At 55.2% G+C, this 11,580-nt stretch overlaps 5 protein-coding genes across 5 annotated transcripts; 2 read left to right on the top strand and 3 right to left on the bottom strand.

Moving 5' to 3' along the window:
* Positions 1 to 223: 223 nt before the first annotated feature.
* On the top strand, positions 224 to 1,087 carry CCOS01_08376 (uncharacterized protein; the record flags this gene model as incomplete). The annotated part of the gene is made up of 2 exons (XM_060456537.1): positions 224 to 647; positions 1,059 to 1,087. The coding sequence occupies 2 exons, from the start codon at positions 224 to 226 to the stop codon at positions 1,085 to 1,087; spliced, it is 453 nt and encodes a 150-aa protein (XP_060312811.1).
* Positions 1,088 to 2,452: 1,365 nt separating this feature from the next.
* On the bottom strand, positions 2,453 to 2,686 carry CCOS01_08375 (uncharacterized protein; the record flags this gene model as incomplete). The annotated part of the gene is made up of 1 exon (XM_060456536.1): positions 2,453 to 2,686. One exon carries the CDS (start codon positions 2,684 to 2,686, stop codon positions 2,453 to 2,455), a length of 234 nt encoding a protein of 77 aa, XP_060312810.1.
* Positions 2,687 to 3,682: 996 nt separating this feature from the next.
* On the bottom strand, positions 3,683 to 4,833 carry CCOS01_08374 (uncharacterized protein; the record flags this gene model as incomplete). The annotated part of the gene is made up of 3 exons (XM_060456535.1): positions 3,683 to 4,027; positions 4,113 to 4,307; positions 4,444 to 4,833. The coding sequence occupies 3 exons, from the start codon at positions 4,831 to 4,833 to the stop codon at positions 3,683 to 3,685; spliced, it is 930 nt and encodes a 309-aa protein (XP_060312809.1).
* Positions 4,834 to 5,411: 578 nt separating this feature from the next.
* CCOS01_08373 (complex 1 protein) lies at positions 5,412 to 6,769 on the top strand (the record flags this gene model as incomplete). The annotated part of the gene is made up of 3 exons (XM_060456534.1): positions 5,412 to 5,463; positions 5,924 to 6,067; positions 6,753 to 6,769. 3 exons carry the CDS (start codon positions 5,412 to 5,414, stop codon positions 6,767 to 6,769), a joined length of 213 nt encoding a protein of 70 aa, XP_060312808.1.
* Positions 6,770 to 8,268: 1,499 nt separating this feature from the next.
* CCOS01_08372 (methyltransferase domain-containing protein) lies at positions 8,269 to 10,290 on the bottom strand (the record flags this gene model as incomplete). Its single annotated transcript, XM_060456533.1, has 1 exon — positions 8,269 to 10,290. The coding sequence occupies one exon, from the start codon at positions 10,288 to 10,290 to the stop codon at positions 8,269 to 8,271; it is 2,022 nt and encodes a 673-aa protein (XP_060312807.1).
* Between the last annotated feature and the right edge of the window lie 1,290 nt (positions 10,291 to 11,580).

The following is an 11,580-nucleotide window of genomic DNA, read 5'->3' as shown; positions in this document are numbered from 1 at the left end:
CTCGCTTGCCAGAGCCCGTTCCCCAGGCGCACACCGACGATCGTCAAAGTATGCTCCACATCACGCTACGCTATTCCGACGGAAATATATTCGCCTCAAGGGCTACCATTTCGGCCTCCCCCTTGAAGGGGCACGATGCCACCCACGCATCCACGGTTCCGTCCACCACCAACCGCCAGCCGCACAACGTGCTTCCCGTTCTCTGGTGCCCACTGTGTGTTAAATGTACCTGTATAAGTCTCCTCCGACGCTCGGTGGCCTGACGTTCCACGATCACCATCTTGACGCCGGCAATCGGGGCACAACTTCACAAGTCGAAACGCTCTTCGGTGAGGCACCAAGCACGAGGCACGAAAACGTGGGGACGAAACCAAGGAACCTGGCAAGACGAGAGTGCCTTGACCCCTTGGACCCCTCGCACAGTGAAAAGCATCACGGGCGGACGACAAATCCAGCGCTAGCCCTCCAGAGCGAGCGTAACCAAAATCACCAAACACCACCACCACCTCACGGGCCAGCGTCCAATTTCAGGGCAGCCATGGATCAGGGCAACGATACCACCAAGCCAGAGGACAAGTCGACGGGACAGGAGCATCGTGGGTGGAGCTTCTGCTCGGCCGCGACTCGACGGCGGAAGACTGAGACTCGTATGCAGCAATGTATATCCGTCTCGTTATGTCTCGTGGTTGACAACGCACCATCACATTACACTCGCACTGCACTCTTACTTTGGCTCACATTCAGTAGTGCAATGATTTCTGCGGAACGTGCAGCATCTCATTGCCTTCATCCTGGCACGAATGGCAACAGACTTTTGGGAGGGCAGATTTCCCATGTCGATCATCAACTAGTCGAGGAATGTCGCATGCGTAGCTTTCTGGGCACTGCACCAACCACAGCATCGTTAAGGCGGCATTCGCTCGAGCCAATTCCTCCTCAGATCCAGCATGATGTGACATGACGGGGCCAGCTTGACACGCTGACAGCCTACAGAGTACTGTACGGGCACGTACCGGTACAGGCACAACGCTTTGCACGCGACTGACGAGTCTCAACAGCGACTGGCAATGACTACGAATACTGCTGATGGCTGGACACGGCTGTGGTCCGGAGATCCGCATCGCTGTTTTCGACCCTGTCGCAGGCCCTAGACAAAGTGGTCCTGTCCTCGCAGGCGCCCATGTCTTTGTCGCCTTTGCCCGGCTGTCGACGATCTCCTTTTGATTCGAAACATAACAAAGCCATTTCTGGAAATAACCTAGACAGTGCGCGTCGGCCATCCCTCCTCTCCGCTGCCAATCACCCTATGGTCTCTCCGAAAGAGCCGGCGAGGTAGTGAACGGCCGCCGACCGCTGACCGCTGACCGCTTCCGATGACTTAGTTGAGCCCCTCCATTGAGCCAACATCAAATCTACATCCGGCCTCAAATGAACCCGCGGGGTGGACAAGACGGGGTGGACGACGGGGTTGCAAAAGTGTCAACGGGGCATATCCGTACTATTATGGACAGGAGAGAGAATTTGGCAACTCTTACGGCGCTTCCACCTTTATCGATAATCAGCTTGCAGGGTCAAGCTTTTCTTGCCGCCATCTCCACCCGTTTAGCTAATTATCCTCCGATCGAGATGACAGGTATCCCACCCGGAAAAGGAGGAGGGACAAAATCGAAAGGAGCAAGACAGTGCGGCAATGCAACCACATCCTGGACCGTCGTCAGGCGTATTCAACCTGCTCGACAAGTCACGACAGAGATAATTGGAAAATACTACCTGTGATGGTGGTGAACCCCCACATGGCCCCCCAGGTCTTGAGCATAAACGGCGAGGAACAAGAGGGAGCTAGGCGCAGAGAGGTAAAGCAAGTCGATCTGCCTGTCGGCATTTGGCTGCTACCAGCGGCGCGCCTTGCTGCCAGATTGCCTCCCATGTCACAGCCGGTGCACTTCAAGTGGACTGCTGACTCGGGATGCCGTGGAGAGCAATTTGCAGTCGAATCACCTGATTCGTGGTGCCGTACAGAAATTCTTCAAAGAGTCAGTGACCAAGCGTGGGTTGCGGGTGTCCTCACCAGGACTTTGTATCACTATTAGTGCCTGACGATGGTAGGACTTTGAGGACGAGGGGAGAGTTGGAGGGAGAAGAAGAAGAAGCGATGTTACGGCACTTTTCCCACAGTCTCACTCATTCTCTGCCGCTGCAGCAGCCATACTTCACCATTCGATCTCGACTGCAGCGAGAGACTTGATGGGACAATGACCTCTCCAATCATGGATAGCGAGGAGATACGACTAGCACCCCGTCAACTGATCTAGCATCGAGACTAAAAGCCCCGGGAATAAGCTTCAAGACGCCAGCCTTCCTGCAGCACAAGCTACGGCACGCCTCTCATGCAGCCCCAGGCCCCAAATCACCTCAACACGCAGCACTGCAGCACCACAGCAGCTCACCTCAATCACCACCGCAGCCTCCAGAGCTTACACTTGCAAAATCGCGGCTCCTCCCCCTCCATCTCGACGAGGGAAAAAGACTTGGCGGCCCATGATCCGGTCGCGAGCTGATTGGTGCCCTGCAGACCGTTATATTTCTGCGGCTGCTTAGCGGGGTCGATTTCCCTCTCGCCGATGTCCTTTCGCACTGTGGTGCTGACTCTGAAGGCGGTCTGCAGGCTGTGGCACCGCTCTGCCATCTGGTCGTATGGGTACGGATATACACAACGAGAATACCCATGTACGGATGCGTGAGGCGACACAACGTAATAGCGCAAGGGCGGCTCCGTGCGATGCGGATCTCCCGGTGGGCTCTCTGCGCCGCCCCTCTCGGAGCGAATTTGAATTTGAATTTTCCAGCGGCGGACACTGGACGCGAGGCCAGCCGGTGCGCCGTATACGTCTGGAAAGATAATTTTGAGAAATTTTTTTACGGAGCGAATTTCCATGGAGCCTCTGATGCTCTTTTCCAGAGCCTGTGCCGCCGAGAAGACTCCGTGACGCTACATGCGTATGGAGCAGGACGGACAACGGTTATTGATGCCTTGACATGGAGCCCAGTGGCACCATTGTCCTTGACAGTGAAGAGTCCTTTTCAGCCGTTCCAATCACTGGTCTCCAGGTCACATGTCAACCCGACCGCATCGATTCATTTTTACGCGCTCAACCCGTGCCAGCATTTCTGCAATGCATGCACCAAGATGAGATTTGGCACATGATCAGGGGTTTTTAGGATCACGGCGTCGAGTAGTTGCGCGCTGTACCTTTCTGAGTCTCTATCTCAATGACTGGTATTTACCAGGGGCCGATGCTAGGGATATCTTCCGGCGGCGTGCTTTCTATCGTCTATTCGGCAGACACTTGAGTACCTCTTGCGTCGCCCGTAGGGTCGAATGGCCTCAAGCTCTCTTCAGCCATCAAGCTGTCGCCCGTCATCTTGTCTAGCGGAGGGGCACGCTCAAATGGCGGGGTCAATTTCCTCTACAAGAGGACCGCTTTCGCCTCGACTCGCCTATGACTGATCAAATTGAACCAAAATCCATGCGTCTTCTCGCCTCGCTCGACTTACACGAGCGACTCTCGCTCTTTCCGTCTCGGGTTTCCGGCTCGACCACGGATTTTGCTCGCGTCTTTGGTCCGATGGCGATAGTACCCAGTGCCGTGAGAAGGATTTGTGCACTCATACTCATATCTCGTTAGGGCGCGGCGCTGCCAAAGTCCTCCTTGGCGTCTGGTCTTCTCCATGTACCCAGTTCCAGGTTGATGACCATTTTCGCGATATGTCTTGCATGTCCATCTGCGGCGTTTCGCTCCGCGTCGGTGCTGGTCAACTCAGCCACCCGCTTCAGTTCACGGCTGAGCCAGGGCAGCCCTTCTCTGTCATGAGTGCAGATCTTCAGATGCATGTTCAAGTCTGCTATCTTGGTGAAGTGCTTGTGTGAATAGATTACAACCTTGAAACGGAAGGTGGACTTTTCTTCGTGATCGTTTGACAGCAACCTTGTGTAGGCGCTGATAACTTGCGGCTCGAGCGAGAGTGTCTAGTAGGGAAGGCTCATCAGCACATGCATCCTTGAGGGACGAGGGGCGGGGGGCGCAAAAGAGACTGTGATGTTGTGGACATACCGGAGAGGCGCGGGTTTGCGGTGGCGATTTGTTTTGGCAGTGCATGGTTGTCAGTGTCTCATTGAAGGTTTGGCTGTCGCGAAGACGCTCCCACTCTAATCTATCTTGAGGATCTGCCGTCTCGAGAACGCGGTCCAGAAAACGGGCGATTGACTGCTCAGCGACTTGGGTCAAGGTAGACGCTTGAGATATACCCTACGAGAGCAAACGGGAACAACAGTCAGTGGCGCTGTTGATACAAGTTGGTCACACGAGACCAAGATCGGGACCAGGACTGGCACTGGCGCTGGCGCTGGCACTGCTTAGCGCAGACGGCGGATCAAAGACTCACCAGCCATGGACGATGACTCGGCTCGCCATCTCGCAGTCGGACAGTGTACGCCGAGTTCTTGGGGTCGTAGATGCCCTGCGAGACTGCGTGGAGATTACGCCATTCGTCGTTGATGGTTCTCAGGAGACTGGCCGCGCGTTGGGTCTGGTCTGGGTCGCAGCCAAAGGCGAGGCATTTCCCGATGCGCTTGTAGAGTTCTCGCGGGCTGAGCGAGATTGTGTTTGCGAGTTGCGTGTTGTTAGAGTATAGGGGCCATTTGCGGCCGGCCTTTGGGGGAGCTTTGGCGGCTTTGGAGACGGCGGCGGCGGCGGCGGGCTTTGCTTCGCGGGAGTATTCTGAGACTACGCGGGATAGCATTGACTGTTGGAGCCGCGTTGTTGTGGACCTCATTTTTGGGAGAGGCTTGCTCTGACGAGCGGGATGCGTGAGGTGTGTTGGGATCGAGGTCGGGGTCGGGAATCGGGAGTCGAGGTGCGACGTGCGAGGGTGAGGGTATCAAGGTTAGGTTTCGGTGTCGCTTTTCTGAAGGTGCCGTGTCCTCCACCAGATAGATGGCGACGTGAGGGAGAAAAGAGTGTTAAGAGATGGCCGGCCTCAAGCTCCCAATGTCCCGCGGGTTTCGAATGGCGAGGTTGAAGATGCGGCGCGGCGCAGTTCGGCCTCGTGGGTTGAGCTGGGGGAACGAACAGGTGGGATGAGGTTGAAAGTTCCAACCAATCACGAGAGCTGTTGGAGCTTGGTGGTGGGGATGGCACCTGGGGGGGGTCTTACATCATCTCGCCGAGGTCTGAGGCCATTGGAGCGAACTGTCGACCTCATCGACGACGACCTGGCGCGCCATGAGCGGGAGATGCGATAATTGACGGGACTGCGCCATCTCTTTATACCATCATTTACAACGACGATATTTAAAGACTGTCACTCTCTGAGACTTCGCAAGCTGCTCCGACAGTTGTTCAAAGAAGAGGATGAGCGTCGTGAATACCGAGTTGCGGAGGCGGGTCATTGCCATTTACAAGGGTAAGTTGAGAGTCTTTCCAGTATTGTTGTTCGTCTTACTCTGAATGGGAGCATCGCACTTGTTCAATCGAGCTGTACCACGTAGCCTCGAGGTTGCCCGGTGAGACAAGTTGCTGAGATGTTTGACTGCTCTTGTCAACATAACTTGTTGTGAAGACAAAACCTGCGCTTTTCTAAACGTCTGTCGCTGGCGCATCCTTACTCTACGACAGATACTTGTCGTCCTGAGACTGATGATCCGGTTGAATTTCGTCAAGTCGACTGACCACAGCACGACCAAACCCAGAGCTCTCTCTTTTCCAACACATCTTTTTGCCCCTCCCTCACCCTCTCTCTATTCACTGCCTCCCTCTACAATATCCGCTCACCTTCCATCCGTCAACCATTATGCCTGGGCTCATACTGCAGCCTCACCTCAAGATGAACCCAACAGACAAAAATGACTAACCATGGAGAATAGAACTCCTCTACTTGGGCCGAGAATACCCCCTCGGCTACGATTACTTCCGCCCCCGCCTGCACAAGGCGTTTTCCGCGAATGCTGCGCTGCGGGATGAGGAGGCTATTCGAAGGGGGATCGAGAGGGCCGAGTTTGTGAAGAAGGGTACGTTGTCTTCCTGTCTTTCTTTCTTTATGTCTTTCTCTGGGTTTGGGGTTCCTTTTCACCAGTTGGATGGCGTGTCCTTCGTCCGTGGACAGGGCAAGGTGAGATCTATGGATGCTCGGTTGACATCAGGCTCTATGACCGCGCGTGGTCGATTCCAAAGTTGGAGTTGGTTTCGTGGACATTTCGTCTTTGCTTTGGGGGCACGCCTCCCCCCTCCTCAACTGACTCCGCTGCATCTCGATGTTGGTCGTTTCCCAAGTTCTGTCTCCACGTTGGAGGCGAGTGTGTCTCGTGGTGCACCAGCATGAGTCTCGATATACTATATGCGCCTCAAAGTCCCCAATCTCAGCCATCTAAACCGGATGCCGCTCTCTTCCGGGCGTGGGAAGTGCTCTCCATGAAGTACTTACCGTCTAGTGCGACTGCATCTAGTTCTGGGCAACTTTCATCCTTTGCCCAACTGCGTTTGTTCCATGCTAGACTTTCCAAAGTGGACAACATCGCTTTACTCCCCCAACTCTGTCAGAGTCATGACCTTCCATCATTCCCGTCATGCACTCACCCTTTGTATCTCATCCCTTTTTCCTCCCCATTCTATTCTCTCAATGACCGAATGGGACGCAATAACATCAGACTTTATACCAACGAATAGAATCAAACAGCTGACTTGAATCCCTCACAGAAATCGAAGCATTGTAAGTCAGCCCAATGCCTCTCACCTGCGCTTTCCAAAAAAGCCACCGTCTGCGTCCACGTCCATCCAACTTCGCAACCTCGTCTCCCCAAGTACACATTATCACTTCATGACAAGCCCCTCTTTCTCCTATCAAACACGCCCGAAAGCGATGTACCTTACCTCGACCCGGGCCTCGGAAAACAAGTGTAACTAAGGCTATGGGAGAACCAATGTCACTAGTCCTTGAGAGTTGAATACTCTTCAACAGCACGTACGCTGTTCAACGCGTCCCCCTTTCAAGCCATCCCGCCGTACCTCCCCCTCCCCCTCCCCCCTCCAACACCCAAACCGAGTCCTTCCTCAGGCGTGTTTCCTAACAGAGTAAGTGCGTTTTGCTAGGCGCGACTTACACGGTCAAAGTCAGTCTTCCATACATCCTCTATCCTCCTTCCTCACCCCCCCTCTCCCCAGAAAATAAAAATAAAAAAACAGAGGGCATGATTCGCTACCGCAGCATGCAACGGGTGACGACGCCACAGTTGGCAACACCAGAACGCCCAAAAAGAAGAAGAGAAAATTTGCCCTGCCTCTTCACATCCTCAACCTTACTCGAGACCTTGTCTAAGCCCCTGATTCGATCACACTCTACAATGACATACCATCCAAACCACTCTTACCAAGTCGGTCCTTGTCCCCCCTCCATCCTCACATCCAACTCATCCAACTCACCTCCCACTTCCCTTACCAATGGTCGTACAAGTCAATTCGAGATGTTAATCGACTGGCGATGCCCCTTCACGGCGAGGCAAGTCGCCTCCGTCGAGTGCCCGCATGGCTTTCATGTAAAACCCATCACCCTCTTCCGAATGCCAAGTCACTCCATGCATTCAAGGTTACAGCATATGCTTCTCCAGTGCGCCATAATCCCCCGCATTACTCTCCATTTTCAGCATCGTCACTTTGAGGCACACAACACAGCATAAGAAAGCATATTGGGGGGGAGATATAGGTATTGTATAGTAATGGTAAACGATGTGATAGGATATGTAGGTGTATATGTAGATGATGTGGTAGTAGATGACGACGATGATGATGTTGACGATGGGGTATCTCGATGAACTGGATCTCTGACCTTTCCCCCCTATTCCTTCCTTCCTCCCTTCCCCCTTTCCATCCTTTCCTGCCTTGTCCCTTTTTTCGCCGTCCCTTTTTGTTTCTCTTGTTTCTGGTAAACTGTATTCTGCTCTGTTGTTGACACTGGCGCTCCTTCGCCCTCAGAGTCGCCATGATGCTAATCGCGCAACAGGTATTATCTCAAGCGGTATCGGGCGTTGAGGAAGCGTTACGTCCCAGATGCGTGATGCGGCGAGCGTCTTGGGATGGGTGTAGGCATAGGTCAATGTTGAGGGCCAATCATTCCCATAGAGTCCAATAAACTGTCGCCGCAAAAACACGAATGCAAAAAAAAAAAAAAAAAAACTCCCTTCTTTTTCCGTCCACCATAACTTCGTCATGCGGTCCTTCATCGCTCCCTCTTGCGTGCCCACCAGGCACCGACCTCCAAACACTCTCCCCAACTCGTACCGTTCTCCCTCATGAGGTCGTTCATCATCTTGCCTAGCCAGCCGTCCCATTCGTCTTGGCTCTTGCCGCTGACCTCGCGCAAGATCGGCTCCAGGCTCTGGATCTGCTGTACGACGGTCATCAAGGCCGTGCGGCGGAGCGCCGCCTGGGCCTCGGTCAACGTCTTCTTCTGCTCGTCCGGTTTGTCTTTGCCCTTGCCCTTGCCAGAGTTGATGAACGACTTGCCGTCCTTGGTCACGACACCGCCGACGCCCTCGCGCTCCCAGCGAACTTCAGAAAGTGGGATCGCCAGGCGCTTGCTTTGTATGTCAGTCAGCTCCTCGGATTCCTGGATGAGCATGGGACCGATGAGAGTGCAAGGCACAGGACTCAGATTGCGGGACTCGAGTGCACGGTGAACCCAACTGTTGTACTCGACGAGGAAGTTGTTCAGCGGCGCGCTCAAAGGGGTCTTTGCCGAAATGGGATACGCGCCGAGCGAGGCGACGGTGGCGGTGTCTTCGGTGTTGCCAGACTGTGGCGCGGCGTGGGGCCGCAACATGCGGATCTGGTGGTCGCTATCCCAGAATTCCACAGTGCCACCGGGGCGAAGAATGCGATGATATTCTTCAATGGCGTTCTGCAGTGCGTGCGGCGACGTCACAACCAGACTCAGATCCTTGACCATGACCAAGTCGAATTCGCCATCGGCAAACGGCCACGGAAAGTTGCGAATGTCGTGCTGCATGAATCGCCATTTCATGTCGCGAGATACGTCCCCCGCATGCTGCCCCATTGGGCCAATGTCCATGCCAGTGAAGTGGATATCTGGGTGGCCTCGTTGCGCGAAATACCGGTGACACGACTGACTCCAGAATCCGGAACCGCAGGCGACTTCGAGGACACGACCAGGCGGCTTGCTAGCAAATGCTGTGGAGCAGATTGGCGAACCAAACAACTGGATGAGCAGCAGTGTGCGCAATGACTGGCGATGGATCTCGCTCAGGTCAACAGGCAAGGGGTATGCTAACGACGGATCTGACAGATATGTGCGGCCATTGCGCAAGCAGTAAGGGCGGGAGGCATCGAACGAGTTTGTCGTGGGGTCGGAGGACGTCATTGTGCGGGTCGACATGGAGGCGGTTGAAGGAGCCGCCGACGAAAGACTGTCGGTACGGGAAAAAGGAATTGCACCGGCCTTGCCGGCAGTGAGATGACGGCCCGATGTGTCCGTGTCGACGAGCATGGCGACATGTTTTAGCTCATTCGGAGTGAGACCGATGTGAGATGGTGTAGGCGGTACAAGCGGGTGTCTCGCGTAGGAGCTTAAGGTGCCGCTTTCCTTGCGAAGGCGCGCCGGCACCCGGATGCGAGTGCGGTCGGCACCAGCGCGTGTCTCTTGTAGCGAGTGGTGATGCTTGTGCTTCTTTGGAGACGCTGGCGAGGTAAGATCGCGCGGGTCGATGGGCGACGCAGTCGAGAGGATCGTTGACGTGGGTGTGAGTGAGGTCTCGTGCGAGGAGCGTGACGCCGAGGACGATGACGATGTGCGGATGTGCTTGAGACGGGTTGCGGGGTGGTGGTGGTGGTGGTGCTGCTGCTGCTGCTGCTGCTGTCCAAAGTGAGAACTGTTTGATGATGGTTGGCGCGACGGTATGCGCGAAGAATCCGCCGGGTTGGCCTTTGAGAAGAAGGACGAAGAAGAGGAAGACGGGGTAGGTGGTGCGACGGCGGCGTGGGCGGCAGCGGGGGGTTTTGTTGATGTTGTTGACAGAGTTGTAGTGGCAGATGCAGGAGTAGTAGTGGTGGTAGTGGTGGTAGTAGTATCTGTAGTTGCAGCACTAGCACCAACCGCCGTGTGTGGTTGTTGTTGTTTGCTCTTGTTTGTCAAGGTTGCAGTCGCAGTCTTTGGCCTGGTCGACTCGATGCGAGAAAGAATGGGAGGGACGGGGGCGAAGCTGGTGTACATGTATTGGGACATGTTTGCAGAATCTTCCGCATCCACGAGTGCTTCGTCAGGAGGAGCGGCGGATTTCTGGGGCCCTTGGGCTTGGGACCCGGTTGTGCGTGTGGTTGTGGCTCTGGTCAGTTGGGTCAGTCGGGTCCTCTCTTCGTGTCTTGGATCCTCATGTCTGCCCTGCCCTCTCTGGGGCCGGGAGGACGACAATGAGACCCAACTCGCAGGTGGGAGCTCCAGCTCCAATGGACGGGGGGGGAGGGGGCAGAGGGGTGGAGGGGGGTTGTTTGGGGATCCGCAAACTGCGTGTGGATTGTGGGAGAGAGATAGAGAGACGAGACTTTTTGGGAGTGGGAGCAGTAGAAAGGAGGCACAGAGACTGAGAGTGAGAGAGTCGGGGTACTCCGTACGAGGTAGGAGGAGGGGATTGGCGGCTGATTGTGCTTGCTTGCTCGTTTGCCTTGCAGCAGCAGCAAGCAGCAGCAGCTTGCTTGCTTTCCTGGGTTTGGGTCTTTGGGGGTGTGTTGAATTCAGTTCGGTTCCATTCCAGTTTCTGTTGCGACCTTGCAGCAGCTGGGGGGGAGATGATGGTGGATGTGATGTACCTGGTGGAAAGGGGGGAAGATCATGGATTGGAGGGGAGGGGGAGGGGTGCGTGAGCGTGTGTATGTGTCTGTCTGTAATTACACTATGAGTGTATCTGTCCGGTGGAGGGGAAGAGAAGCACCCGGGTGGGAAAGGAAGCGGAAGGGAACGGGGGAGGGGGGGGGGGGGGGGGGGGGGGGGAGGGGGGGGGGTGGGGGGTGGGTGGGGGGTGGAGGGGGGGTCGAGGGAGGGCACAGGGGGGGGGGGTGGAGGGCGGGGGGGCGGGAGGGGAGAGGGGGGGGGGGGGGGGGGGGGGGGGGGGGGGGGGGGGGGGGGGGGGGGAGGGGGAGGAGGGAGAAACCAGGAAGGATATGTTTTTCTTTAATTTGGCATCGCCTCAAAGAGTCAATAGAACCGCCATGTACTTACAGAACGGTCGGTATTTTCGAGAGCAAAGAAACCAAGACGGATAGTCCTCGTGGCTCTGGTGGTGGCACAAGCAACACACTATCCATAGACTATTCCGTTACGGATACACTACCCGTGCTCTCTCTTTCTCTCTCTCTCTTTCTCTCCCATGACTCTCGCTCAGTCTTGTTTCTCTCTCTTTGCTCTGTCTGTCTGTCTGTCTGTCTGTACACTTTAGATGCTCCGTAACGATACACCGTAAAGATACTCTCGACATACATAGCAGATGCAGAGTGGCAGACAAAACCAAAAGAACAAGGG

Source organism: Colletotrichum costaricense (genome assembly GCF_030867565.1).
Source record: "Colletotrichum costaricense strain IMI 309622 chromosome Unknown Scaffold_8.1, whole genome shotgun sequence".
Taxonomy (NCBI): domain Eukaryota; kingdom Fungi; phylum Ascomycota; class Sordariomycetes; order Glomerellales; family Glomerellaceae; genus Colletotrichum; species Colletotrichum costaricense.
This window is presented reverse-complemented; position numbering and strand designations above follow the sequence as displayed.